We start from the raw sequence: 27,651 nt of genomic DNA, 5'->3' as shown, positions 1-27,651 counted from the left end.
CCTGGCTGAGTGTATAAAGCTGCATAATATTCTTCAAATGAACTCTGAATTTCTTCCAGTTTACTAGTCATCTCATTTGTCTTTATGTCTCGAACTTTGTAAATTGTGTTTTCCGCCTGTTGTTTCCTAAGTTTCCATGACAGCAGCTTGGAAGCTTTAGGCCCTGCCTCATAGTATCTTTGTCTCGTATATTTGAGGTTTTTTTCAATTTCTTCATTTAGAATTTTGTGAATCTCCTGTTTAACAGGCCTCATTTGTTCCAACAGTGAGGGATTTCTATTAATCAAGTGCATCTGTTCCAATCTTTTCAAATTTTCCTGCAGATCTGATAGTTTTTTGCTCTGATCTTCTTCAGATTGGCACATTTTGCAATAATTTTGCCCCTAATATATGCTTTAGCTGTATCCCATAGGATTGTAGGGCTAACTGCTCCATTATCATTAAGTTCCAAGTAGACTTTCAGTTCCTCTGCCATTTCCGCTTTAAATGAGGTACTAATTAATAAACTTGTGTTAAGCCTCCATAAAGTGTTTTTAGGGCTTTTGATTAAACTAATTTTCATAGTTAAACCCGAATGATCAGAGATGTCTCTTTGTCCAATCATGCAGTCCTTTACTATATGGAGATCCTTACTGAACATAAAAAAATAATCAATTCTCGTATGTATTTTATGTCTAGTTGAATAGAAGGTAAATTCCCGATCATGTTTATGAGTATATCTCCATATATCAACGAGTGCCAGTTCTTGCAGAATTTTTTTAAAATGCTTTTCCAAGTGAGTTTTCCTTCGTTCATGGCTGGTTGTATCAAGTTTTGGGTTTAAAAGCAAATTAAAATCGCCTGCACATATACATACCCCGCTTGCCTTTTCAGCAATAAGGCTAAATACTTCCTTAAAGAAATATATACTGCTACCAGGGGGTGCATAAACATTACATAAAGTTACCTCTTCTTGTTCTAATTTCCCCTTTAACAACACAAATCTGCCTTCTTTATCCTTATGTTCAGCCGTAAGATCAAACCTGCTCTTATTTGATATAAGAATGGCTACCCCTCTCTTTTTACCAGATCTATGGGATGCAAAATACGTGTTTTTATAACCCATTTTCTTTAGTTTCTCATGTTCTTCATTTGACAAATGTGTTTCTTGCAAGAAACCAATGTCAACCCGCTCTCGTTTTAACTTTGAGATGACCCTGCTTCTTTTAATAGGGTTTTTTAAACCATTCACATTTAGAGACTGAATATTATAATACTGCATACCTTCTACACACTATTAGCATGGTTCCTTGTACCTGCGTAACAACACTCCCAGCCCTCAAAACAAACCAAATACAATAATACACAATGACTGAACTTGTCATGACGATGAACAGGTCTTCCAATTAAGAGGATCTCTTACTTCCTCTTAATGTAGGGGAGCTGCCACTATGTGGGGCCCCTACTTCGTCGCCTACTTAAAGAAAAGGAAACTAAAGTGATTAATTTCCGAGTCACCGGCATCGCTCCATCAACACTCTTGTTTTGAAGGGGTCACAGTCCTCTCGATCCTCCTGTGTGGAGAAAAAAACACCCAGCAGTGCTCTAGACAGTAATAATCAAATAGTCCTAAGCTCTCCCATAACGTGATCAAATGCTTCTTTGACGGGAGGACACAGGGAACAAATCATTCATCCGTAGTGACGCCCTCTCCTCCTGGTCGCTGAAACACCTTTAGCCTCTCCCGTGCGTTCTCTCGTATGCCAGGTGCGCTGCCAGCGCGTCGCCCCCCCACCATATTCATTGGCAGGAGATTGTTGATCGTCTCCGCTGTAATGACTTTGGATTTGCTTGCAGACACCGGGCCCACTGCGAGTCCACGTCGTCTTAAATCCACCGCAGCCTCCTCCGCGCTGTTATAAATAGCCATACCTGAATCAAAGTGCACGCGCATTTTGGTCAGCGGGGTTTGGAACCAGATGGCCTTCTCTTTAAGCGCTTTCTTCACAGGAGCATATTCTCTCCTCTTCATCTGAACGTTTTCGGCATAATCGTGATCGAAGAATATGCGTCTCTCTTGTATGTACACAGGCTTCTTCCATGCCGCGCGGAGGATTTGTTCCTTGATATTATATTTCAGGAAGCGTACCACTGTAGAGCGAGGTGGGGCACCCGCCGGAGGCCGCGGACCCAGCGCTCTGTGGGCTCTCTCTATCCCCAGGCTTTTCTCACCGTCCAGGTTCACGCTGTCCCCCAACTCAGTTTTAATCAGGTTTTCCACGTATCTCTGCATGGAAGTGCCTTCTGCATTTTCAGGGATGCCATAAATCCGGAGGTTATTACGGCGCGAGCGTCCCTCCAAGTCTGTGATCTTCTCCTGAAGCAACTTCTGGTTGTTTAGCAGTTGAACGATAACATCACGCACTCCGACGTCCCATTTCTCTCTCTCCACCATGTTCTTCTCCATTTCTCCGAGGCGCTCAGCCACCTCCCCAATCTTGTTGGTGGCAGCGCTAACCTGTTGGTTTATTTCGTTAGTAAGCTCATTCAGTTGAACTTTGATGTCCTCCTTTAAGCTCGTTCTCACTAAGGATAACTCCTTCTTCATCTCCGATTTAAGGTCCTGCATGCCCTCCGCCACTACCTCGGCCACCACCTGTCTCAGTGAGCTAACCGTAGCAGGCAAGGCCTCAGTCTCCATCTTCTCTCCTTCGTCTGAGCGTGTTCCACACACTTTGCTTTCGAGTCGCAATTCTGAGCTCCGACCTGGGACTCGCCCCTTCCTATTTTTATCCCCACTCATTTTAAAGTAACTTTTGGTGTGTTAATAACTTGAATTAGGGGGCTTTAATCATTGTCGATGCAGGGTCACCTTCTTATGCTGCCACCCTGGCCGCCATGACACCCGGAAGTCGCGTTTGCAGGCTTTTGATATTCAGACTAGTCAAAGATGGGTATTTCATAAGTTATGATGCAACATGATTGATTGCCGTGTAGTACCTGTTGCAGTACTATTTGGGGACCGGATGGAAAGCTTTGGTGGGCCAGATGTGGTCTGCGGACCGCCAGTTGACATTGACATTGGTGTACGTTAATGCTAAATGAACTTTTTATATGAACTTGTTTTAATAAATCAGCTGTCACTTGTCTCCAGCTGGTCCAGAATGCTGCAGCGAGGCTTTTGACAGGAACTAACAGAAGGCCACACATCACACCTGTTTTATCTCCTCTACATTGGCTACCTGTCAATTTTAAAATTGATTTTTAAAATTTTAGTCTTGACTTTTAGAGCTTTTAATGGACAGGGCCCCCGTTACAACACCGAAATGTTGACCCCTTTTTCTTCAGGTCACAGTCTTCGGTCCTCAACCCAGAACCTCCTGAAAGTCCCAAAGACCTGGTTTAAAAAGACTGTTCACAGTGGTTGATTGCTCAGCGCTATGCCAGGCTAATGTCCTCTTCCTCCGAGCTGAGAATTTTACCGGTTCACTATCAGAACAAGTGTGGCCATTAGCAGTAGCAAGCAGTCATCCTATACCCCCAAATGTACACCCCCACCACCCCAGTTGTCCGATACTGGGCTGAGATTTTTTTCTGGCTAGATCGCTGTACTTTACTGTACTCCCTACTGTTAGTCCTATTTGCTTAAAAATTTCATGCATTGTTTTATGGTATGTTTCTCACATTTTCAAAAATTCTATATTAACATGAAAAAATTTAGTTCACTTTTGAGGTGAATGCAGTCAACCTGTGAGAAGTAGTACATCAAAGTGTAAAACCTGTTTTTGTTCCCACTAGGTGGTGCTCTAATGGTTGCTGATTACTATGCTATAGATTTGGTCTTATCAGACGTCTGAAGTTACAGCAGTTTTTGAATGACAGCAAATAAAATTTTCCGCTGGCTGCAGCTGATTGAAATTCCCCAAGGCCTTCAACAAAAACTCAAAAGGTTCGCAATTTAGCATGACCAAGGTCTGTAGTGACCAAATTTAGATGAATCTATGTGCTGGGAATATTTTCATAGGTGGTGCTATGGAGACATTTTTTATTCTTATGTGAAACCAATAAAATATGCAAATTTTCACCTGACATGTACAAAATTTTTTGAGTTGTTTTTGAGTGTGTTTGACTCTCACAAAGGTGATCATTTGCCTGAATAATAATACTAAATGGAACAAATACAATACTGTGAGTTTTTGGGTCCTAATACTTAACAGAGCAGATAAAATAGGGCCTCCACACTGTGAGTGCTCAGGATCTAATAATAAATGGAGCAGATACAACAGGACCTTGATAGTCTTAGTCCTCAGCCCCTAATAAAAAAGTCCACCAGATTTAAATTCAATTCAGTTTTATTTATATAGCACCAAATCACACCAACAGTTGCATAAAGGCACTTTATATTGTAGTGTAAAAACCCTACAACAGTAGAGAGAAAACCCCTATGAGCAAGCGCTTGGCAATAGTAGGAATGAAAAAGACTTAACAGGAAGAAACCTTCGGCAGATCCAAGCTCAGGGATGGGCAGCCATCTGCCGTTACTGGTTGGGGGTGAGGGGAGAGACAGGACAAAAGACAGCCAGTTGAATAACTAATGATTAAATGCAGAGTGGGGTGTAAACACAGTGAAAAGAGGTAAGTGAAGAATCATAGGAAGCCCTTAGCAGCCTGGGCCTATTGCAACATAACTAATGAAGGGTTTGAGGTTACCAGTGATCACAGTCCACACCGTCATCACCACAGGGTAAAGACAGAAAAGTCACAAGCATCAGTTAAGGGGGCAACTTTTGCTGGCTGACTGGCCAGGTTGCACCCACAGGTGTGTGGGTGCACTAAGCACAGGTTTTCACCTCATAACATGCTGTGTTGAGCCAGACACTTTTGCTTTGCCAAGAGGATCTTTAAAAAGGCTCCTCTTGTTTTTAATTTTGTTTCTGTATACTCTTTATGTTATTTACTTTGGTATGATGCCGTTTACCTATACCAGAGCTGACCAGAGCTGGGGGTCATAAGAAAAAACAGAGCACACATGATTCGTTGCCAATTGCTGCGTCTTTAACAAAGCAGAAAAAAGAAAGGAGCACCTGGAAGACAAAGATGGAAACAGAAGCAAGCACACAATCTTGCTTTGTTTGTGTGTGAGTGAGCAAGTGAATGTAAGTGTCCTACATGTGTGAGTAAAATAAATAAATAACAATACAAAGCACATCTGCAGTGAACGTGGCACCAGTCTGTCACGGTAAACAGGAAGCTGAGCTTGAAAGCAAAGCTGTCGATTTACCGGACATTCTGTGTCCCTGCCCTCACCTATGGCCACAATCTTTGGGTAGTGACTGAAAGAATGAGATCGCGAATACAAGCGGATCTGACTTGGATGCCTCCTGGGTGCCTCCCTACTGGGAGAAGGCCCCGGGGCAGGCCCAGGACACGCTGGAGAGATTATATCTCTTGGCTGGCCTGGTAGTGCCTTGGGGTCCCCCAAATGAGCTGGAGGAGGTGGCTGGGGAGAGGGAGGTCTGGGCTTCTCTGCTTAGGCTGCTGCCCCCGGATTCCTGCCAGCAGAAGAATATGGATGGATGGATGGATGGATGGATGGATGGATGGATTAGAGCAGAGACTGAGAGCTAGGCCTTCTGGTCCAACATCAGTATCTGACCTCACAATGCTTCTGGAAAAATGGTCAAAAGTTCCCATAAACTCCTAAACCTTGTGGAAAGCCTTCCCAGAAAAATGAAGCTGTTATAGCTTCAAAAGGTGGGCTGACATATTAAACCCTATGGATTAAGAATGGGATGTCACTCAAGTTCATATGTGTGTTTAAGGCAGATGAGTGAATTCCTTATGTTACTTTTTAAATTTATTTTGAGTTCAGATTTTTTAACCTTATAAAATATATTTTTTAACTGCTGTAACAAAATAATTTCTGAAATCTAGGATGAATACATTTCAGTCTTGCCTCAGTGTCATCTAAGTCTCAATTACATCTTTTTGTCATTTCATTCTCTGCCTCCTTCCTTAAGCTAATGTCTAATACTTATAACAGTAGTGGACTGTACCCAACTAGACAAAGGTAATTTGGACACATTTTGTTTCTTTCAACATTTTTTGAGTTAGATGAAAGTCTTGAATGAAGCTTTGTAAAATCTGCAGGCACCTTCCCTTCTTTTTTTTCAGTTTTCTTTGATCCTATGAGCGTCTCATGTCTGTCTGTCTGCAGCCTCTGGAACTACTATGGCACTCCCTGGATGAGTGGCTGGTGCTCATCTCTACAGAGCTGGAAAGGAGTAGCAAGAACCCATCTTCCTCCTCCAGCAGCGAGATAGCCTCTCTGTTTCTGAAACAACGCGAGTCTGAGCATCCTGGTGCCACACCAAAACTTCCCTCCTTGCTGGACCGTCATGTTGTCATGGACGCAGAGATGTATGCTGATGGGGAGGATGTCATCTCCATGACAGCCAATCGGCTCAGTGCTGTAATCCAGGGTTTCTATATGTGCTGCTCCTGTCAGATGCCCCAGGGGTATGTGCTCTTCATTCTGTCAGATCTAATGCTACAAAGAACTAACATTTGACACAGTGTGTTAATATCAGCTATAATCTAATAGACCTTCAGATATACAGTGCGAACAGTTTTTATCATTCATCATTAGTTATTATTGGTACAATACTGCTGCTAAATCCAACTACTGCTAATTAGTACAGTTATTTCCACTACTGCTTCTCTCATAGTGCTTACATTTATACTTGTACTATTCATGCTACAGTTGCACTACTACTACTACCACCAGAGATGACAAAAGTACTGATGTTCTGTGCTTAAGTAGAAGTACAAGTACTTGTGTTAAAAACTACTCTGGTAAAAGTTCAAGTACTGGTTCAACTTCTTAACTACTCAGTAAGTAAGAAAGTAAAAGTAGTTATTTGGAGGACGTTTCTACTAGCTATTTTTGTGTAAAGCTAACTAGCCTGGGTCTAGCCTGCCATATAAAACGAACTACAAATGTCCCGTGGACGGGTTCATGGCCAGTTAGGAGGTTAAAACTTAGAGTGGAGTAACGTTTGTATTCTCATGTATTATTTTATCTTATTGCAGTAATACATGAGATTACAAACGTTACTCCACTCTAAGTTTTAACCTCGTAAGTGGCCATGTCCCGTCCGCGGGACATTTGTAGTTCATTTTATATGGCAGGCTAGACCCTCCCACTTTGATTGACACGTCATTTGGCCAATCATATAACTGGCCGCACCAACTCACCTGACAAGGCTATGCGATGCCTTGTGGTTATTATTGGCTCTGTGAAACCCATTTCTTGACATGATTGGCCGAATAGGTGTCAGTCAAAATGGGAGGGTCTAGCCTGCCGTTGTCAGAGCTGTGGTTCATATGGTCAGTCCTTCAAGTCTGAGAAGAACAGCAACAAACAAAATTGTAAAGGTTGGCATCACTGTTTGAAGCCTCAAAAAGTAGATAGACTGTCACAGACAAAGCTTATCATCATTGGATGCGTATAAAAGGAGACATGCCAAGTTGAGATGACCTGTTTGGTGAAATGTAAAGTCCCCCCCAAAAGCAGTCCCCTGAGAAAGCTTAACCCTGTCCTTGATTGCAGACACCTGAGAATAGGTGGTCATCTCCAGCATGCTCCACTTGAGACAAACAAGAAGCATCATCTCATCGTTCCATGTTGCAACCCTACTTGTAAACCACTACCATAAAGGCAGAGTCTTTACAGAGGGATCTATCCAATGGATGGCATTTGGATTGCAGGGGCAAAGAAATGCATTTGCAGCAATCTGAACAAGTGCATTACATGTAACAAACTTTGTGGTAGGGCCACAGAACAGTAGATGAGATTAACATCTTAAAGTATCTCAGTGAGGAAGGATGTGTCCACCTCTCTTTCTGCACATGGGAGTGTGGGAAAGAATGATTGGCGTCTCAAGACAGATCCTTGAAATTTAACTCAGAATGGATCACTATCACCACAATTTGCAAGCAGGCATGGCCATTAGCACCTTTCAGTAATTGTCTCCAAACTGTATAGGAGTATGCAATGGTGGTTCACTGTATGTTAAAATGAAATGGGAAATAGAACTGAACATTGATTGATTGAGTGATTGGCATTTCATGTGTAAAACAGCAATCTTCACATGGCTTTAAGATGGAGAGAATCGAATCCACTTCTTTATTACACTTCACATGAAAAAGCACACACTGGAGACAATGCCAGACACGCAAATGCCAGTCACAGTATTTGGTCATATACAAAACTGCAACTATTGTGGGAGAAAATTCTTTTAATTTTAGAGGACATATTTAGTTGTGCCGGTGATCGGTCCGCCAGGGCCTCCGCCCTCGGCCACCGCCCGACACACATTGCACCCGACCCCTACGACACCTCCTGCGGGTGGTGGGCCTGCAGGAGGGCGGGCCCATGTAACCTCTTCGGGCTGCGCCCGGCCAAGCACCACGGGCTAATGCCTGGCCACCAGACGCTCTCCCTCGAGCTCCCTCCCCAGGCCTGGCTCCAGGGTGGGGCCCCGGTAACCCTATCCCTTCGGGCTGGGGAACGGGTCCTGACTGTTGTTTGCGCTTATGCGCCGAATGACAGTTCAGGGTACCCACCCTTTTTGGAGTTGCTGGGTGGGGTGCTGGAGAGTGCTCCATCTGGTGACTCCATAGTCTTGCTGGGAGACTTCAACGCTCACGTGGGCAATGACAGTGAGACCTGGAGGGGCGTGATTGGGAGGAACGGCCTGCCCGATCTGAACCCGAATGGTGTTTTGTTATTGGACTTCTGTGCAAACCACAGTTTGTCCATAACAAACACCGTGTTCGAACACAAGGATGTCCATAAGTGCACATGGCACCAGGACACCCTAGGTCGCAGGTCGATGATCGATTTTGTAATCGTATCATCAGATCTGCGGCCGTATGTTCTGGACACTCGGGTGAAGAGAGGAGCTGAGCTGTCAACTGATCACCACCTGGTGGTGAGTTGGATCAGGTGGCGGGGGAAGATGCTGGACAGACCTGGCACACCTAAACGTATTGTGAGGGTGCGCTGGGAACGCCTGGCAGAAGCCCCAGTCCGGGAGATCTTCAACTCCCACCTCCGGCAGAACTTCGACAGCATTCCGAGGGAGGCTGAGGACATTGAGTCTGAATGGACCATGTTCCGCACCTCCATTGTTGAGGCTGCTGCTCAGAGCTGTGGCTGCAAGGTGGTTGGTGCCTGTCGTGGTGGTAACCCCCGAACCAGATGGTGGTCACCGGAGGTGAAGGGAGCCATCAAGCTGAAGAAAGAGTCCTATCGGGCTTGGTTAGCCTGTGGGACTCCGGAGGCAGCTGACAGGTATCGACAGGCCAAGCGGAATGCAGCTCGGGTAGTGGCCAAAGCAAAAACTCGGGTGTGGGAGGAGTTTGGTGAGGCTATGGAAAAAGACTTTCGGACGGCATCGAAGCGATTCTGGCAAACCGTCAGGCGACTCAGGAGGGGAAAGCAGTGCTTCACTCACACTGTTTATAGTGCGGGGGGGGTGCTGCTGACTTCAACTGAGGCTATAGTCGGACGGTGGAAGGAATACTTCGAGGACCTTCTGAATCCCACTGACACGCCTTCTGTAGTGGAAGCAGAGTCTGGGGATGAGGGGGATGACTTGACCATCACTGGGGGTGAGGTCACTGAGGTAGTTAAACAACTCCTTGGTGGCAGAGCCCCTGGGGTGGACGAGATTCGCCCTGAGTTCCTGAAGGCTCTGGATGTTGTAGGGCTGTCTTGGTTGACACGCCTCTGCAACATCGCGTGGAGATCTGGGGCAGTGCCATTGGATTGGCAGACCGGGGTGGTGGTCCCCATCTTTAAGAAGGGAGACCGGAGGGTGTGCTCCAACTTTCGGGGGATCACACTCCTCAGCCTCCCCGGTAAGGTCTATGCCAGGGTGCTGGAAAGGAGGGTGCGTCCGTTAGTCGAACCTCGGATTCAGGAGGAACAATGCGGTTTTCGTCCTGGTCGTGGAACGCTGGACCAGCTCTTTATCCTCTCAAGGATATTCGAGTGTGCGTGGGAGTTTGCCCAACCAGTCTACATGTGCTTTGTGGACTTGGAGAAGGCATTCGACCGTGTTCCTCGGGGTGTTCTTTGGGAGGTTCTGCGGGAGTATGGGGTGTCTGGCCCATTGTTGCGGGCCATTCAGTCCCTGTACAACCACAGTGAGAGCTTGGTCCGTATAGCCGGTAATAAGTCGGATTTGTTTCCTGTGGGTGTTGGACTCCGTCAGGGCTGCCCTTTGTCACCGATTCTGTTCATAATTTTTATGGACAGAATTTCTAGGCGTAGCCAGGTGGCGGAAGGCTTCTTCCTTGGTGGCCTCAGAGTCTCATCTCTGCTTTTTGCAGATGATGCGGTTCTGTTGGCTTCATCAGGGGGGGGCCTCCAGCTCGCAGTGGAACGGTTCGCAGCCGAGTGTGAAGCGGCTGGCATGAGAATCAGCACCTCTAAGTCTGAGGCCATGGTCCTCAGCCGGAAAAGGGTGGAGTGCCATCTCCGGCTCAGGAACGAGTTCTTGCCTCAAGTGGAGGAGTTTAAGTATCTCGGGGTCTTGTTCACGAGTGATGGGCGAAGGGAACGGGAGATCGACAGGCGGATCGGGGCTGCTTCTGCAGTGATGCGGACGCTGCACCGGTCCGTCGTGGTGAAGAGGGAGCTTAGCGTAAAAGCGAAGCTCTCGATTTACCGGTCGATCTACGTTCCTACCCTCACCTATGGTCACGAGCTTTGGGTAGTGACCGAAAGAATAAGATCGCGAATACAAGCGGCAGAAATGAGTTTCCTTCGAAGGGTGGCTGGCCTCTCCCTTAGAGATAAGGTGAGGAGTGCGGCCATCCGGGAGGGACTCAGAGTAGAGCCGCTGCTCCTCCACATCGAAAGGAGCCAGTTGAGGTGGCTCGGGCATCTGATTAGGTTGCCTCCTGGCCGCCTCCTGGGTGAGGTGTTCCGGGCATGTCCCACCGGGAAGAGGCCCCGTGGTAGACCCAGGACACGCTGGAGAGATTATGTATCTCGGCTGGCCTGGGAACGCCTTGGGGTCCCTCCGGATGAGCTGGAGGAGGTGGCGGGGGAGAGGGAAGCTTGGGCTTCTCTGCTTAGGCTTCTGCCCCCGCGACCCGGCCCCGGATAAGCGGAAGAAAATGGATGGATGGATGGATATTTAGTTGTGATAACACTGATATCCCTGATTTGATGTCTTTGATTATATAACATTATTTTCAGTCTTTTTCTCTGCTTTTTGTTTCTTGTACTTTAGATAAGATAAGCTTTATTTGTCACATGCACAGTTACACACAGTACAATGCACAGTGAAATGTATTTGTACCTGCAGCCGATAGTAAGTATTACAAATATATAAATAAAAATAAGCAAATCACACAGCATAGAAATATAATAATATATGTAATTTACACATCACAATCCAGTTTAGAGTTGAGCAGACGGATGGCTTGTGGGTAAAAACTCTTCTTCAACCTTTCAGTCTTAGCCCTCAGGCAGCGGTAACGCCGGCCTGATGGGAGCAGGGAGAAGAGAGAGTGTCCGGGGTGGCTGGGCTGTTTTAGGATCTTCATGGCCCTCAGCCTGCACTGCTTGGTGTAAATGTCCTGCAGGTTGGGGAGGGTGGTTCTGATGGTCTGTTCAGCTGAACGAACCACCCTTTTTAGGGCCATGAAGTCCTGCTTAGTGCAGTTTCCCATCCAGGTGGTGATGCTCCCACGCATGATGCTCTCGATGGTGCAGGTGTAAAAGTTCCTGAGCACCTTGAGTGGGAGCTTGAAGTCTCTCAGCCGCCTGAGGAGGTAGAGACGCTGTCTGACCTTCTTCACAGTGATGTTAATGTGATGAGTCCAGGACAGGTCCTGTGAGATGGTCACTCCCAGGTATTTGAAAGTGTCCACTCTTTCCACCTCAGCACCACTGATGACAAGTGGATGGTAGTCCCTCTGCTGCTTTCTGCTGAAGTCCACGATCAGTTCCTTTGTTTTGCTGACGTTGAGCAGAAGGTGGTTCTCCTGGCACCAGTTCTCCAGGTGGGAGACCTCTCTCCTGTAGGGTGTCTCTTCATTGTGGGAGATCAGTCCCACAACAGTGTACAGCGAGTACAGCAGAGGGCTGAGCACACAGCTCTGGGGGGGATCTAGTGTTGAGGATGAGGGCAGATGAGGTGAGGTGAGCCACTCATACCACCTGGTCAGGCAGCTGTAAACGCACCTGGATGGGTCCAGGCCCAGGTCCAACAGCTTAGAGACCAGCCTGGAGGGAACTATGGTGTTGAATGCTGAGCTGTAATCTACAAACAGCACTCTCACATAGTTCCCCTTACCGGTGTCTATGTGCGAATGGGTCTTATGGAGGAGGAAGGTTATGGTGTCTCGTGGCAGTGAGGAGGTGATGAATGTTTCACTGGGTCTTTCTCAGTCCTCTTCTCTTTCCTCACCCAGAATGACATCCCCTCGTTTCATTGAGTTTGTCTGCAAGCATGACGACGTGCTCAAGTGTTTTGTAACCAGGTGAGTTGACGTGACTCTCTACCAGACACATTAGAGAGTGTGCAGTGATCCAGGAACTTATTTTCCCTTAATTTATTTCCAATCTTTGTTCTCTCACTTTGTCTCATCTTGTTTCTGTCTGGACCTCCTTTTTTCAGAAATCCAAAGATCATCTTCAACCACTTCCACTTTCTGCTTGAATGTCCAGAGTTGATGTCGCGTTTCATGCATATCATTAAGGGCCAGGTAAGACATGATGTTTTTTATATATATATATATATATATATATATATATATATATATATATAAATATATATATATATATATATATATATAAATATATATAAATATATATAGAGATAGAGAGAGAGAGAGAGAGAGAGAAAGAGAGAGAGAGAGAGAGAGAGAGAGATGTCTGGAAAGGAAAAGTGAGCCATAATTACCCCCTTATGTCTCTATAGGCTGCAATTGTATAGCTCAGTTTCTATAAGCAGCTCAGATAATTTTGATTATTTTGGGGTCATTTTAACCACTTGGCATTTTAAAAATCTTGTTACTCTGTTAAATTAAAACCCCATCATCTTATATGTCATGACTTTTCCTAAAATGGGATTAATTATCAGTGAATTTTGGGGTGTGTGATAAAAAGAAAAAAATTTGACCTAGAACTGCTGAATGCTAAATTAATGTAAACCAACAATTGCAGCATGCCTAGTAATATGTATGTTTACAGACATTTTGAAGTATCTTACTACAACGTGAGCCAGAGCTAGTTAGATGTGATTGATGCATAAATATATAATAATAACTGCAGCAGAAGGGGTCAGGGATACTGAGTCAGAGCATGTGGAGATGTGGGAGGGTTTGCTGTGCAGAGCAGCAGGGGAACTGTAGCTGAACGGAGAGTCCAGAGTACGGTGTACTAATCTGAGCATTAACGAGAGCAGAGCTTCAGGCCTGAGCAGCAGAGCTGAGCAGGGCCACAGACTGAGGCAGAGCGATGTGTACAGTGCATCAGTGTCCAGTGAAGAGGAGATGGATGTGAACAGTTTGATGAACTTTTAATTGTTGTACTTTTACAATAGTTAATTTATTAAAATATGTTTCTTCTTTTCTTGGCAATGAGTATGAGGTCGATTTAAAAAATGTAGGCAAAGAGCTGTTCAATCTGTTCCATAGTGAGTGCTGTTTTTATTTTAGCATGACTAATACCACGTTATCCAAAGTTCATTTTTAACTTTACATGGTTCTTTTTTTTATACCTGGACTTTGATTTTTATGTCAGGGCTAACACAGAAAGACGGCCTTTCACATTCACGCATGCAACCAATTTAGAATTACCAGTTAACCTAACATGGATGTCTTTGGACTGTGAGAGAACACACCCAGGCACAGGAAGAATATACAGTCTCCGGACAGAAAGGGCCCATTTAAGTGCATTTACCTTCTCTGCTGCACTTACCTCTTTTTATATCTGTGTCCTCTGAGACTTTGCGTGACTTTGAAAGTCCCATGTCACGCCACAGTCATTTAACAGTGTTCCTTACGAACACTTAAGTTCAGTTTATACAGCATTGAAGCCCTATTACCCATGGATTATGGCTCACCTAGAAGTAGGCCCTTGTTTTACTTACAGACTTTAAACTGTTCGATTTCATCTCCTCGTTCCTCTGTCGTACACTCTGCAGCCCTGAGGGAAAAGCCTTGCTCTCTCTTCCACGCTTATTCTTCACTCTACCTCCTCCAGCAAGGGCATATATTATGAAAATAGACCTCAGCCTCATTTCTGAATAAAAGATTAGTGTTTCAGCACTTTCTGAGCAATCAGTTAAGACTGAAAAAATCCAGTCTGAAAGTTGAAAGCACAGCTAAGTGGCAGTTAGTTTTAGACAATGCTGTGCAGTGTTCTACATAGTCTTGTCCTCTCCTCAGCCCTTCAAGGATCGCTCAGAGTGGTTCTACGAGCACCTGCTGGCCGGTCAGCCGGATTCTGACATGGTTCATCGTCCAGTCAATGAGAATGATGTCCTGCTAATCCACAGAGGTACAGACTGACATCACCCACGCACACTTCATGTATAAAAAAACATCAGACCAAGCCCAGTCACATGTCATTTACACTCAAAGGTAATGTTACCGGCTTATGGACACCGAAGAGTTTGTGAAGGTGGCTGTGTGACAGTTATTGGTAAAGTGAGAACCTGCTACAACCAACTCTAATCTTATTTTAAGCCAAAAAAATACACGGGCCTGTATTTGTTTGTGGTGACACATTGATGCCTAACAAAGTTGTCCTTTGGTATAACCACTATACCAACACTTTGGTTGGATGAATGAGTGCAACATGTTTTCTGACTTGTCAGTTAAAACATCTGAAAGCTAAAAATTTGAATCTACAAACTTTCAGTAATGACTCTTTTGGCAACACCTGTGCTTCAGGTGTAAAACTCAAATGCCACTTTGTGAAATCTACAGTTGTGTTTGTCATTGTCGGACTCATGACCCATGAGAAGCCAGAAATCATACTTTGGGGTATTTTCAGGTGTGTTAGTCAGGTTGAGTTGAAACTATCTCTCCAGTCCGTTGCATATTACCTATGTATGGGGACGTACCAGCTAGTCAAAGCATATAGATGATGCTTTAAAACACTCCAGCTTCCCCCTTCATGCCTCACAGCTCACCTGTGCTGGCCTGAAATCACTGATCGTTTGATCTTTACCTCAGTCAGGTGCAGCAAGTGTTGAGCTTTAAAGTGTTGTGTGGGTGTCATAGTGGGTTACAGGATTTAGTCTACTTATCATACGTGGTTGGGGTGCCTGTCTGTAGGTAGCCTCTCCGGACTGCTATTTCCTTGCTGTTGCTTGGCAGGTGAAGTTGTCCTCTCAAGCCCTTGAAGAGAACCCCAGCATGTTGCTCACAAAGTCACAAGTTTACACACACACTGCATTTCTTAGAGTCATGTAAAAGTAGTAGCTGTGACGTCCCTACCAGCTCTTGCTAGCAGGTCCATGAACCAATCTGCTTGGTGGATCCTTGCTGAAACACTTCAGCGCTGCCTACAGTGTGTGAGATAATTATTCTAAATAAATTTATGTACACAGAGTGTATATAAAGCATCAGACATATCCCCATCCATTCTACCTGTGAAGTCACTTAAGTAGAGGGTTATATCCAAAGCAACAAGAAGCTGGTGAGCTACTTTTTGTTTGCAACACGCTGCTAGACACTGTTAGCTGGAAACAGTGAGAGTTCCTGGTTACTACCGTCTTGGCCCCTGCAAGTATGGCAAACCAGGAAGGATGTGATAAGAGAGTGCCGTGTTTGGGACACCAGCATGTTTTTTTGGCTAGAGGAAAAACACAGTCCTGCGTGGAATGTTTTATCATGCCAGATGCTTGCCTACTCTTGCTTTTTTGACATGAAGCATGCCCATTTCCTCATATGCCTAAAAACAAAACTGGGAAAGTGGATGCCATATAGGAGAGGGGGGTGTGCTTAACAGTATAACATCTCCACTTTGGTTCCACTGATTTCCCCCTCCTGCTCCTTTCTTGGTAGAGCCACCTGCCCTAGCAGGAACTGCAGGGTTATGGATTGCTTTCTGATTAGGTTGCACACAGCCACGGGTACTGAGACCCACTTGGCTAATTTGGGAGCCATTATGTCCCTCTACCATACTCACCTGACCTGTCAGGTGCAGGAAGGTTCTGGAGATTCCAGCAGTGTGGGTGAGCTTTAGGCAGCTTCCTCGTGGCTCTCTTAAAGAAGCTGGCAGATACAGAAGGCAGAGCTTTAGCATACTTCTAAGTGGTTTTTCAGAATCAGAATCAGAAGGTTTTTATTGCCATATGGGTGAACAGGTTCACAGCATTAGGAAATTGCTGCGGTACTTCGTGCTTACAGAAAAAAACAAATAAGTATAAAAACTATAAGACAATATACAAGTATACAAATTGCAAATATACAGAGATATTAGAGCTATAACTATAGCACAATATTACAAAATTACAAAAATATACAGTGCAGAGACTAATTAAAAGATAGAAGAATGTAGACTATATTCCACTAATATGTACATCAGTGCAAACAGACAGGTGCATAGACATAGGGTCATCAGCGTTTGTGGAGGGTGGTGATAACAGTCTTAGGGTAATTGTTCATGAGTCCAACAGCAGAGGGGAAGAAACTGTTCTTATGGCGGGAGGTTCTGGTCCGTATGGACCGTAGCCTCCTGCCTGTGGGGAGAGGGTCAAAAAGTCTGTGCCCAGGGTGAGAGTGGTCGGCTGTGATCCGACCTGCACGCCCCAGTGTCCTGGAGGTGTACAGGTCCTGGAGAGATGGGAGGTTACAGCCAATCACCTTCTCAGCAGAGTGCACAACGCGCTGTAGTCTCTGTTTGTCCCTAGTGGTGGCTCCAGCGTACCACACAGTGATGGAGGAGGTGAGGATGGACTCAATGATGGCAGTATAGAACTGCACCATGGTCCTTGCTGGCAAGTTGAATTTCTTCAACTGCCGCAGGAAGTACATCCTCTGCTGGGCCTTTTTGATGACAGAGGTGATGGTGGGCTCCCACTTGAGGTCCTGGGTGATGGTAGTTCCCAGGAAGCGAGAAGAGTCCACTGTGGTGATGGGGGTGTCAGTCAGGATGATGGAGGGTAGAGGGGCTGTGTGCTTCCTAAAGTCCACTATAATCTCCACTGTCTTCTGGGCGTTCAGTACCAGGTTATTGTGGCTGCACCAGGACGCCAGACGTTTGACCTCCATCCTGTAGGCCGACTCGTCCCCGTCTGAGATGAGTCCGATGAGAGTCATGTCGTCTGCAAACTTAATAAGCTTGACAGACTGGTGGTCAGAGGTGCAGCAGTTGGTATACAGGGAGAAGAGCAGAGGAGAGAGGACACAGCCCTGAGGAGTGCCAGTGCTGATGGTCCGGGAGTCCGAGACATTCTTCCCCAGCCTCACGTGCTGCTTCCTGTTCATCAGGAAGTCAATGATCCACCTGCAGATGGGATCAGGCACGTTCATCTGGGACAGCTTGTCTTGGAGGAGATCAGGGATGATGGTGTTGAAGGCAGAGCTGAAGTCCACAAACAGGATCCTGGCGTAGGTTCCCTGGGAGTCCAGATGCTGTAGGATGAAGTGCAGAGTCAGGTTGATGGCGTCGTCCACAGACCTGTTGGCTCTGTAGGCAAACTGCAGGGGGTCCAGAAGGGGGGCTGTGAGGGACTTGAGGTGGGACAGCACCAGACGCTCAAATGACTTCATGACCACAGAAGTCAGTGCCACAGGTCTGTAGTCATTTAGTCCAGTGATCCTTGGCTTCTTGGGGACAGGAACAATGGTAGCGGTTTTAAAGCAGACAGGCACGTGGCAAGCCTCCAGTGAGGAGTTGAAGATGTTCGTGAACAATGGGGCAAGCTCGTTAGCACAGTGTCTCAGTGTGGCAGGTGAGACACCATCTGGACCTGGAGCTTTGCGAGCTTTGACACTCCTGAACTGCTTTAGCACCTGGTCCTCCTGAATACAAAAGACTGTGGGGGTGGGGGAGGAGGGGGACTCTGGGGTGGGAGTCCTTGATGATGTGGGCTTCTCTGAGGTGTGGGGAGTGGGGGAGGTTGGGGGGTGAATATTTGTGTTGGCTGTATTGTAGTTGGGACTGGTGGAGGTGTGAAGGCTGCTGAACTGACCATCAAAACGACAATAGAACTCGTTCAGTCTATTTGCAGTTTGTAGGTCGTCTGTGGAGTGGGGGGTTTTAGGCTTGTAGTTGGTAATCTGCCTAAAGCTTTTCCATACAGAGGCCGCGTCGTTCTCTGAGATCTGCTGCTGTATATTCTCAGAGTGATGTGATCTAGCAGTGGCCACTTCCTTGCTAAACCTGTACTTGGCCTCTTTGTAGCAGTCTTTGTCCCCACTTTTAAAAGCCTCCCTCTTCTCTATCCACAGCTGCTTCAGTTTGGGAGTAAACCAGGGTTTGTCACTGTTATAACACACCCTGGTGCGTGATGGCACAATGCTGTCCTCGCAGAAGTGGATATACGAGGTTACAGTGTCCGTGTAGTCATCCAGACTGTCACAGGCAGCCCTCATTGAGTCCCAGTCTGTAGTTTCGAAGCATGTGCGGAGCTCCTCCACAGCCTCACGGGTCCACTGCTTTGTTGTCCTCACCACAGGTTTTGAGAGCTTCAGCCTCTGTCTGTACGCGGGGATCAGGTGGATCATGTCGTGGTCAGAGAGGCCGAGTGCAGCGCGGGGCACTGCGTGATAAGCCCCGCTTATCGTGCTGTAGCAGTGGTCTAGTGTCTTCTCCTCTCTGGTCGGACATGTGATATATTGTTTATATTTGGGAAGTTCCTGTCTCAGGCTGGCTTTATTAAAGTCCCCAAGTACGATGATAAGAGAGTCCGGGTATGTCCGCTCCATGCACAGAATCTGCTCTGTGAGCGCGCACTGGGCCTCGTGCACGTCCGCGTCCGGCGGGATGTAAACAGCAGCCAGTATGAATGAAGCGAACTCCCGCGGAGAGTAGAATGGTTTACAGTGAACACCACTTATGGCTGTCCCTGCTCCAGCTCCAGCAGGATGATCGATAATGCTTATTGAAGCTGCCAATTTACCCTTAACCTATATTTGGTCCAGGCACAGTTCCGTTATTACAATAGGCTTGGGATGGTCACCGCTTTACAAAGGGGATGTCAGGGACCAGGGGCTCAAAGAGGTCTTCTGTGCCACCAATCACCAAGACCTGGCCCTGGCTCCAGATGGAGGCTTTTTGCAGGCGTAACATTTGCCGAAAAGGGAGGGCTAGCTTCCTTGCTCTCACATCCTCCCAAAACTGAGAGGTTATCATCAGGACAAACTTCATGGTTACATTGGCTTATATCAGAAGTCAGGGGGGCCTAGGTTCTCCCCTCCTCTGCAAGCTGATAACCAAATTGTGGCAGTTCTGTTCATTCAGGTAAATATATGTGCCAATGCCATTGAACACAGCAGCAGACATCATTTCGAGAGGTGGCCCAACACCAGTAGAGTCCTCAGATGGTCAAGCAGATCTGGCCAATGTTTGGAAGGGTGGACATTGACCTCTGCATTCAGGGAGTCTGCACATTCCCATCTGTTCTGAATGACAATCCAGCTCTGGGGTAGGATGTCCTAGCACATGACCCTCCTCTATGGCTTCCCTTCATTCACTCTCGTCCAGCCAGTTCTCTGTCAGGTCCAGACCAGAGAAATGGTGGACCCTCTTTGGCTGCACATGCCAGGGTATTCAGCAGTCCCACCCCTCCCGGGTTGAACACCATGGGAACTCCTGCTTTGGCAAGGCGTGCTGTCTCAGGCAAGCGGGTCTCTGTTCCACCCCTTCCCTGGCCTGGCTCCTGTAGTACAGACTACACAAGACTCTCAGACACCATCCATTAGGGCTGACTGCAGTTCATGCAGTCAAAGCTGGAGGTGGGCAAAGTTACTGTTATCCTGTGAGGAATTGTGGCAGTCAATGAGGATAAATCGTCACTGATTTCCAGGTTTCGTAGAGGTCTGGGCCTTCAGTCCCCTCCTGGGGGACTTGGATTTAGTTCTTGGCACATTTTAACATTTCCCCTGCGAGCCCCTTGCTAGGTTGAAATGGTTTTCCCTCAAAACTGCTTGCCTGATAGTTATAACATCCCCTTGGAGGACACGTAAGCTCCACACTCTCAGCCACAGGGATTGCTGCAAGTTTTTGCCAATGCTAGCCCTGTATTTCTGCTGAAAGTCCTATCTGAGGTCCAGCTATCCTAGTCTGTCAATATCTGATCACTCCCCATCTCTAGGAAGTGGCTTTGTTCTAGGCTACTCTATGGCCTGTCCAGGCCTTGGCAGAGTACAGTACTTCTGGCACACTCAGGCCATTATGATGACTGACCAATTTTTCTTCTGTTTCAACCCTTGTGTTTTGGGCAGACCCTTGTCAAAGCCCAGGCTGGCCCACTATAGAGACCATTCAGCAGGTGGTTGTCTGAATCCATGTTTTCCAGATTCTATCACATTCTAATCAAACTGCCAGTGAATTCATGGCAGCATAGGTGCTTTATAGGTTAGCCATGAGGCGTGACTGGGCAAGCCGGAGCCACAGGAAGTATCCACATGCCTGAAGCAGTGGGTTCATAGATTACATATGGAATATGGAATGGAATGGAGAGATGTGTTCAAAATGTCATTTACCACTGTAGACAAAACTTGGCATACTGGTCCAAAACGCACACCACATACTGCACTTACTTCCCACACAGCAAATAAGACTGTAGCAGTCACAATGTAGAGTAAGTAGATCCACCAAACTGACACAGGGACAGAACACAGATGTACTGAAAGGTCAATGCTAACATATGCTAATAATAAATAATGTCAAAATGGCTTTTGATTCAAGGAGTGTCCAGAGGATTTTAACTAAATCACAATGAAAAAAAGACCCTTGGTCATAAATAACATTCAACCTTCATTAAAACCTGTGACTCAGGATCTGTATGAAAACTTTTGTTGTATTAAAATTCTGTTTTCTTCTATCACTGTCAGACTCCATATTTAGGAGTAGCTGTGAGATGGTTTCCAAGTCCACCAATGAGAAACTCAAACAGGGTATTGCCGTTCGCTTCCATGGCGAGGAGGGTATGGTGAGTTGTCAGTAATTGAGCTGTTAACAGTATAAGTAGTGAATTGTATTGTGGCTTGTGTTTGACACTAGAACAGCCAGAACAACAGCAGTAAGACCTCATTTCTTGAAGAAGTTGTTCATTTTAATTGAATTTAAGTAAGATTTGACAAAATGAGTATTTAATATTGATGTTTGGGGTTTCTTTTGTAAATGATTTAGATCATTTCATTACAGATCTTAACATAAAAATACACAGAATAAACTAATAAATAAAGAGTACAACAAATAACAGAATAGCTAACACAACAGTGTGTGCGTGTGTGTGTGTGTGTGTGTGTGTGTGTGTGTGTGTGTGTTTCAGGGCCAGGGTGTGGTTCGGGAGTGGTTTGACATTCTATCCAATGAGATCATCAACCCAGACTACGCCCTGTTCACTCAGTCAGCTGATGGTTTGTGACATTGTTCCTTTAAGTGGTATGATTAGGGTGGATGTGCATGGGTGATCTGTACAGTGCCACAGCACATGTGACCCCCAGAGTTCATTTGGCAAGTGTGAACACTGTGTACTGTGCCTAGTGCAGTTATGCTAATTGTACACTGGCCTGCTTGAAAAGGTGGGCCTGGGTGCAGTTCACTTGTACTCAGGCACAGTATAGCATGTAGTGTGATGGCTGTGTGGGCCTGCATAGAAGCTGCTTTAAGTAATTTAATTTAATTCAATTCAATTTTATTTACATCACACCAAATCCTAACAGTCGCCTCAAAGCACTTTGTATTGTGGGTAAAGACCCTACAATAATACAGAGAAACCCCAACAGTCAAAACGACCCCCTATGAGCAGCACTTGGTGACAGTGGGAAGGAAAAACTCCCTTTAACAGGAAGAAACCTCCAGCAGAACCAGGCTCACCTAAGTGTACTGACCCAGTTTGTTAACCGTACCCAGTGTGAGTATGCCCTCAGTGTGTGTGTGTGTGTGTGTGTGTGTGTGTGTGATCCACAGGTACAACATTTCAGCCCAACAGCAACTCCTCAGTGAACCCAGACCATCTGAACTACTTCCGATTTGCAGGTCAGATTCTGGGTCTGGCTCTGTACCACCGGCACCTGGTCAACATCTACTTCACCCGCTCATTCTACAAACACATACTGGGTAAGAGAGCGTGGCTGCTAATATCTGACATTAACTGCCTTTAGGCAATTAAAAATTAGCTTGACAAAGTTTTGCACCAAACATAAAACTGAAATGATGGAGGTCCCAAATGTTGTTTCCCCTGAGACACTCACTATGATTCAAGTAAACAGAAGAAAAGTCTGGACCTCAAAGTTGATAAAAGACTAGCACACCATAAGAAAAGAAGGAAACAGGTGGAAACAGCAGATTCTCCAGCATCCATCCATCCATCCATCCATTCACTTCAGCTTATCCTGTTCAGGGTCGCGGGGGGGCTGGAGCCTATCCCAGCTGACATAGGGCGAGAGGGAGGGTACACCTGGACAGGTTGCCAGCCCGTCGCAGGGCCCGATTCTCCAGCATGTGTGTGAGAATACCAGAAATCAGACAGCTAGCCTGATGGAAGATAACATACATTGGAATAGGTTTAAAATAAAATGTTGAAACCTATTTGGATTTTGTTTTCTTTATGTGTAAATATATAATTCTGGGTTTGTTTTTTCTTAGTGTTCTGGAAAACTAAACAAAGGGGAAAATAATAATTATATTAATAAGACAGCCATTATTTGTTCCTATGCATGGTCTGAGCATCGTAGCATGGGACCAGTCAGACGCACAAAACTGATTAATCAGAGACCAAAAATCACACCAGCCAGTCTACAACAGAACACACACATATTCTTTGGACTGATGAGAGATAAATTGAACTTTCTGGAAGGTTTGTGCTTCCTTACATTAGGTGTAAAACTAACACAGCATTTGATAAAAAGGATATGATACAACAGTCAAACGTGGTTTTGGTAGTGTGATTGTCTGTGTCTGCTTTGCTGCTTCAGGACATGGATGACTTGCAGTAATTGATGAAATGAATGAATTCTGGTCTCTACCAGAATATCCTGAAGGAGAATGTCCAGCCATTAGTTCATGCCCTGAAGCTTAAGCACACTTGGAGCAGGGAATGATCCAAAACCAACAGTTATGTCTATAACTTCAGTTCCCTGAAGGACAGGAACGAGGTACAACACATATGGTACGAGATATCACGCCCCCGCTTGTCCTGCCTGAAGGCATCTTTATTCACGCCGTCAAGGCAGATGACCTGTGATGACGTCTGTGCACCCCCCCACCCCTCCATATATATATCCTGTCATCACAGTCATCCCTCAGTTTGATAGCTGCTCTTCACCGAGCCCAGCTGCACAGCGGGGCATCCTGGTGTTGCACCTCGTTCCTCTCCTTCAGGGTTATAGACAGAAGTTACAGACACAACTGTTCGTTCCCATTCAGCGATTCTCTCGGTACAACACATATAGTATGGGACACCAGCACCCTGGTAGGCAGACCCAGCAAAAAGGACAGGATGAGTCACCAAAGGGGCTGTCATGTCCAAACGATACGTTTACGAGACGTGTGCAGTGATGACCGAGCTTCAGCACAAACATCGCTCACAGGGACCCCTTTAAAAGGGCCCATGAGGTTCCCATTCCCCTGATGGGATGTGCTCTCACACCCTGAGGCAAAGCGACACCTTTAGTACCATATGCCAGGGAGATGGCCTCCATAATCCAGTGGGAGAGTCTCTGTAAAGAGAGAGAGCTCTACCTCTAGCTAGACTAGCCAAGCAGATAAACTGGTCACATAAACACACATCAAAGAGCAACTTGGGGTTCAATATCTTGCCCAAGGATACTTTGGCATGCAGACTGGAGCAGGCAGGAATCAAACCATCAACCTTCCGATTAGTAGATGACCTGTTCTACCTCCTGAGCTACAGCCACCCTTAAGGAAGATATGTGGAAGCCAAAGTGAGAAGAAGAGCAGTCTTGTATGAAAGAAAATTCACATCTACAGACTCAATGAGTTCTAAAGGGGGGCCTCAAAGGGCCTCCAGCACCAAAGTCAAGTCCCACGAGGGGACACTGGACCTAATCAGAGGTCTCAGTCGCTGAACTCCCTTCAAAAAGCGTGTGGCAAGAGGATGCGCACCTGGTGTTACCCCATCAAAGCCAATATGACAAGCAGATATAGCTGCTAAATAGATCTTTATTGTAGAAAAGGAAAGACCCTAACCCCACAGGTCCTGTAGGAAGGTCCCTGCAGAGAGGAAGCTGCCAACAGACTGATTATTCATGCATTCCACGACTTTGCTGGCCACCAAGGAGCTAGAATCAGACAGAGGTGCTGCTGATGCACTCTCTCTAGAATTGGTGGTATCAATTCCACTGGGGGAAAGGCACACAGGAGGATGTCTGGCCGTGGGTGTGCTAGAGCATCCATCCCCAGGGGTGCATTGTGGTCAGTTATAGAGAAGAACAGGGGGCAGTGAGCGTTCACCTTTGAAGCAAACAGGTCCACCTCCACCTCGCCAAATATGTCCCATATCAGGGCAACAACCAAAGGGTGCAACCTCCATTCTCTCACCAGGGGACCCCCCCAGGAGAGAAGGTCTAGCCCCAGGTTCTTTTGGAGACAGAAAAAAGATTTAGATTTAAAATCATACCACCTCTCTTTATCCAGTGTTTTTGTGTCTACATTGTGTTTCTCAGGTATCCCAGTGAACTACCAGGATGTGTCATCCATCGATCCAGAGTATGCGAAGAATTTGCAGTGGATCTTGGACAATGACATCAGCGATCTGGGTCTGGAGCTCACCTTCTCTGTAGAAACAGATGTGTTTGGGGCAATGGAGGAAGTGCCATTAAAACCTGGAGGGATCAGTATCCTGGTCACCCAGGACAACAAGGTCAGTCACCACAAACGCAGTCTGACATCCACCAGTGTCAGTGGGGTACAGGAACTCGTGTGGTTGGTGAAAGGATGAAAGTTTAACACAAAATATAAAGAAATGAGGGGTGGCACAAGACTTTTGCACAATACATCAAGTCAGTACAAATCAGAGAACCAGAGGAAGTGTATCCATGGAGTTACGTTGGTGTTTAAAGATTTAAAATGAAAGTTTGGAGGGCTGTAATTTAACAATACTGTCAACTTTTATTCATTTATATATTTAACCCAGTATCACACAGGCCTAACCTGAACCATCAAAGAAAGAGCCTGGGAAAAAATCTCCCCTTCTTTTTCAAATGTTATCCCATAAATGAGTTCTGCTAAACTCTGATTGGAGGTTTGGTTACAGACTGTAGTTCAGTTTGTCGTACTCCTGTGGTCTCGTGCTCCAACGGTTGGGCTGAAAATGGTGTTAGTGGTTGATCTCTGTCCTCCAGCTTCCTTATCAGAGGGTGTAAGACTGCGTGGTTCCTGGAGATCACACGCAAGAAGACAGCTATGTATGAACACATCTGATCTGTGTGTGACTCTTTTGTCAGGCCGAGTACGTCCAGTTGGTGACAGAGCTGAGGATGACGCGAGCCATCCAGCCTCAGATCAACGCATTCCTGCAGGGGTTCCACACCTTCATCCCCGCCTCGCTCATTCAGCTCTTTGATGAATATGAACTGGTTAGTCATCTTCCTCTGATGTTTCTGTCTTTACCAACGTTTCTTCTTCTCCTCTCATTAGTTTCCTCCTTTTTCTTTTCTTACTAGCGCCACACTCAGGATTCATTAGTGGGTGGGGTCTGTGGACAGTGGGAGGAAGCTTGGATCACCTTAAAAGCCCTCCCTCTTTTCCAACTCCATTTGAAGGTGTTTTACTGTATACCATGGCCAACTTGTGTTACTTTTTCTTTAACTGGATGCTTTTTAGCAGTGTTAAACCACATAGGGCCAATTTACTAAGTGGGACAAATTAGTGTGATGTCATAATAATGGATCAGAGTGGATAGGTGATCTACTGACAGTGAGCTCATCTGTAAACAAGGACGCGTGTTTCTGTGCTGCTTTCCTGATTGCAGGTTACTTTACATATAAACCTGCTCTACACAGTGAGATCTGTACTGGGAACATTTATTAATCACACTGCACTGTGTGTGATGGTAGACCGTGCTGCCTGACTAACCATTAAACTGTGGGAGTAGCTCATCTCTCCTACTGTGTTTCTGTCTCACTTAGTAGCTTTTCTGTTTGTGTCTCTCTGTGCATGTGTGTGTGCATGTGTGTGTGCATGTATACAGGAGCTCCTGCTATCAGGGATGCCAGAGATCGATGTGCAGGACTGGTGCAGGAACACAGAGTATACCAGTGGATACGACCCTCGGGAGCCAGTCATCCAGGTGGGCCCTTCTACTACATGACAGGAGCTGAAGCCTTAAAGACATCGACCACAGATACTGATGTTTACCTGCTTTACCTTATTATATTTAGAGATTGCTTTGGAAATAAGTTTAAGAAAACCATATTACCAAGCAATGACATGTCTGAGATGAGTGTTTGTAATGCCAAAGTATAAAGAGTAACTTTCATGTTCCTGCAAAATGAGAATTATTTATGCTAAACAACAAACTTTAATGATCCCACCTCGGGGAAATTTGCCCATTACAGCAGCTCAAGTCCAGATAAGGATGAAGTAAAATAAAATAGAAAACACAATATACATAAAAAATATATCAATACACATACATCAAAACACTATATACATTTATAGCCAGTAATTTGCAGTTTGTACACAGTGTACACAATATGCATTATGGGTGGGAGTGTAGATAAATAAAATGTACCACATACAAAGGTGCACTGTGTGCATAAAGTGATGGCAGTGGAGGTAAAGTGTCAGGTGACTCATGACATCATAATGTGTTGTACAGTGTAACTGCTGTTGGGATGAATGACCTGCTCAGCTCACCCACGCTCTCATACAGAGGGTCAGCTTTGCTAACATCCTCCTCTCACCCACCACCACCACAGCCTCCAGAGGACATCCCAGCACAGAGCTCAGAATCAGAATCAATGTATTGTCATCACCTGAAACATGTAAGGAGAAGAAGTTCCAGCACAGCGATGCAAAGACACAGTCGAACAGACAGAGATGAGAGAGATGCTGCCTCACAGGCGCTGCCATTAAGGGATAGAGGGAAACGGAGCTAGACCTCCGCACCAGTTTGTCGATCCTGCTCCTGTCCCTTTGGGTGCATCCACCCCCCCCAGCTGACCACTGCATAGAAAAGGGCAGATGCTACCACTGAGCCATAAAAGGTCTTTAACAGAGTCCTGCAGACACCAAAGGACCTCAGTCTCCTCAGCAGGTGGAGTCGACTCTGGCCCTTCTTATACAGGACGTCTGTGTTTGTACTCCAGTCCAGCTTGTTGTTGAGATGAACACCCAGGTATTTGTAGGAGACCACTGTCTCCATATCCTTTCCCTGGATGTTCACCGGTGCTGTAGGGGGTGGCTTCCTCCTGAAGTCTATAACCATCTCCTTCGTC

General features: G+C 45.9%; 1 protein-coding gene across 1 annotated transcript in view; it reads left to right on the top strand.

The window, feature by feature from the left end:
• The window catches only part of hace1 (HECT domain and ankyrin repeat containing E3 ubiquitin protein ligase 1), a 62,575-nt gene that overhangs the window by 31,512 nt on the left and 3,412 nt on the right, over positions 1-27,651 (top strand). Inside the window, exons 12-21 of the mRNA XM_030724720.1 lie at positions 6,197-6,498; positions 12,475-12,543; positions 12,681-12,768; positions 14,455-14,566; positions 21,079-21,176; positions 21,519-21,606; positions 22,160-22,309; positions 24,877-25,073; positions 25,657-25,788; positions 26,403-26,501. Of these exons, the coding sequence (XP_030580580.1) occupies positions 6,197-6,498; positions 12,475-12,543; positions 12,681-12,768; positions 14,455-14,566; positions 21,079-21,176; positions 21,519-21,606; positions 22,160-22,309; positions 24,877-25,073; positions 25,657-25,788; positions 26,403-26,501 (1,335 nt within the window). The remainder of the gene's footprint in view (positions 1-6,196; positions 6,499-12,474; positions 12,544-12,680; positions 12,769-14,454; positions 14,567-21,078; positions 21,177-21,518; positions 21,607-22,159; positions 22,310-24,876; positions 25,074-25,656; positions 25,789-26,402; positions 26,502-27,651) is intronic.

This window comes from Archocentrus centrarchus, unplaced genomic scaffold (genome assembly GCF_007364275.1).
Source record: "Archocentrus centrarchus isolate MPI-CPG fArcCen1 unplaced genomic scaffold, fArcCen1 scaffold_40_ctg1, whole genome shotgun sequence".
In the NCBI taxonomy this organism is placed as follows: domain Eukaryota; kingdom Metazoa; phylum Chordata; class Actinopteri; order Cichliformes; family Cichlidae; genus Archocentrus; species Archocentrus centrarchus.
The sequence above is the reverse complement of the archived record's forward strand: the minus strand, read 5'-3'. Positions and strand labels throughout refer to the sequence as shown.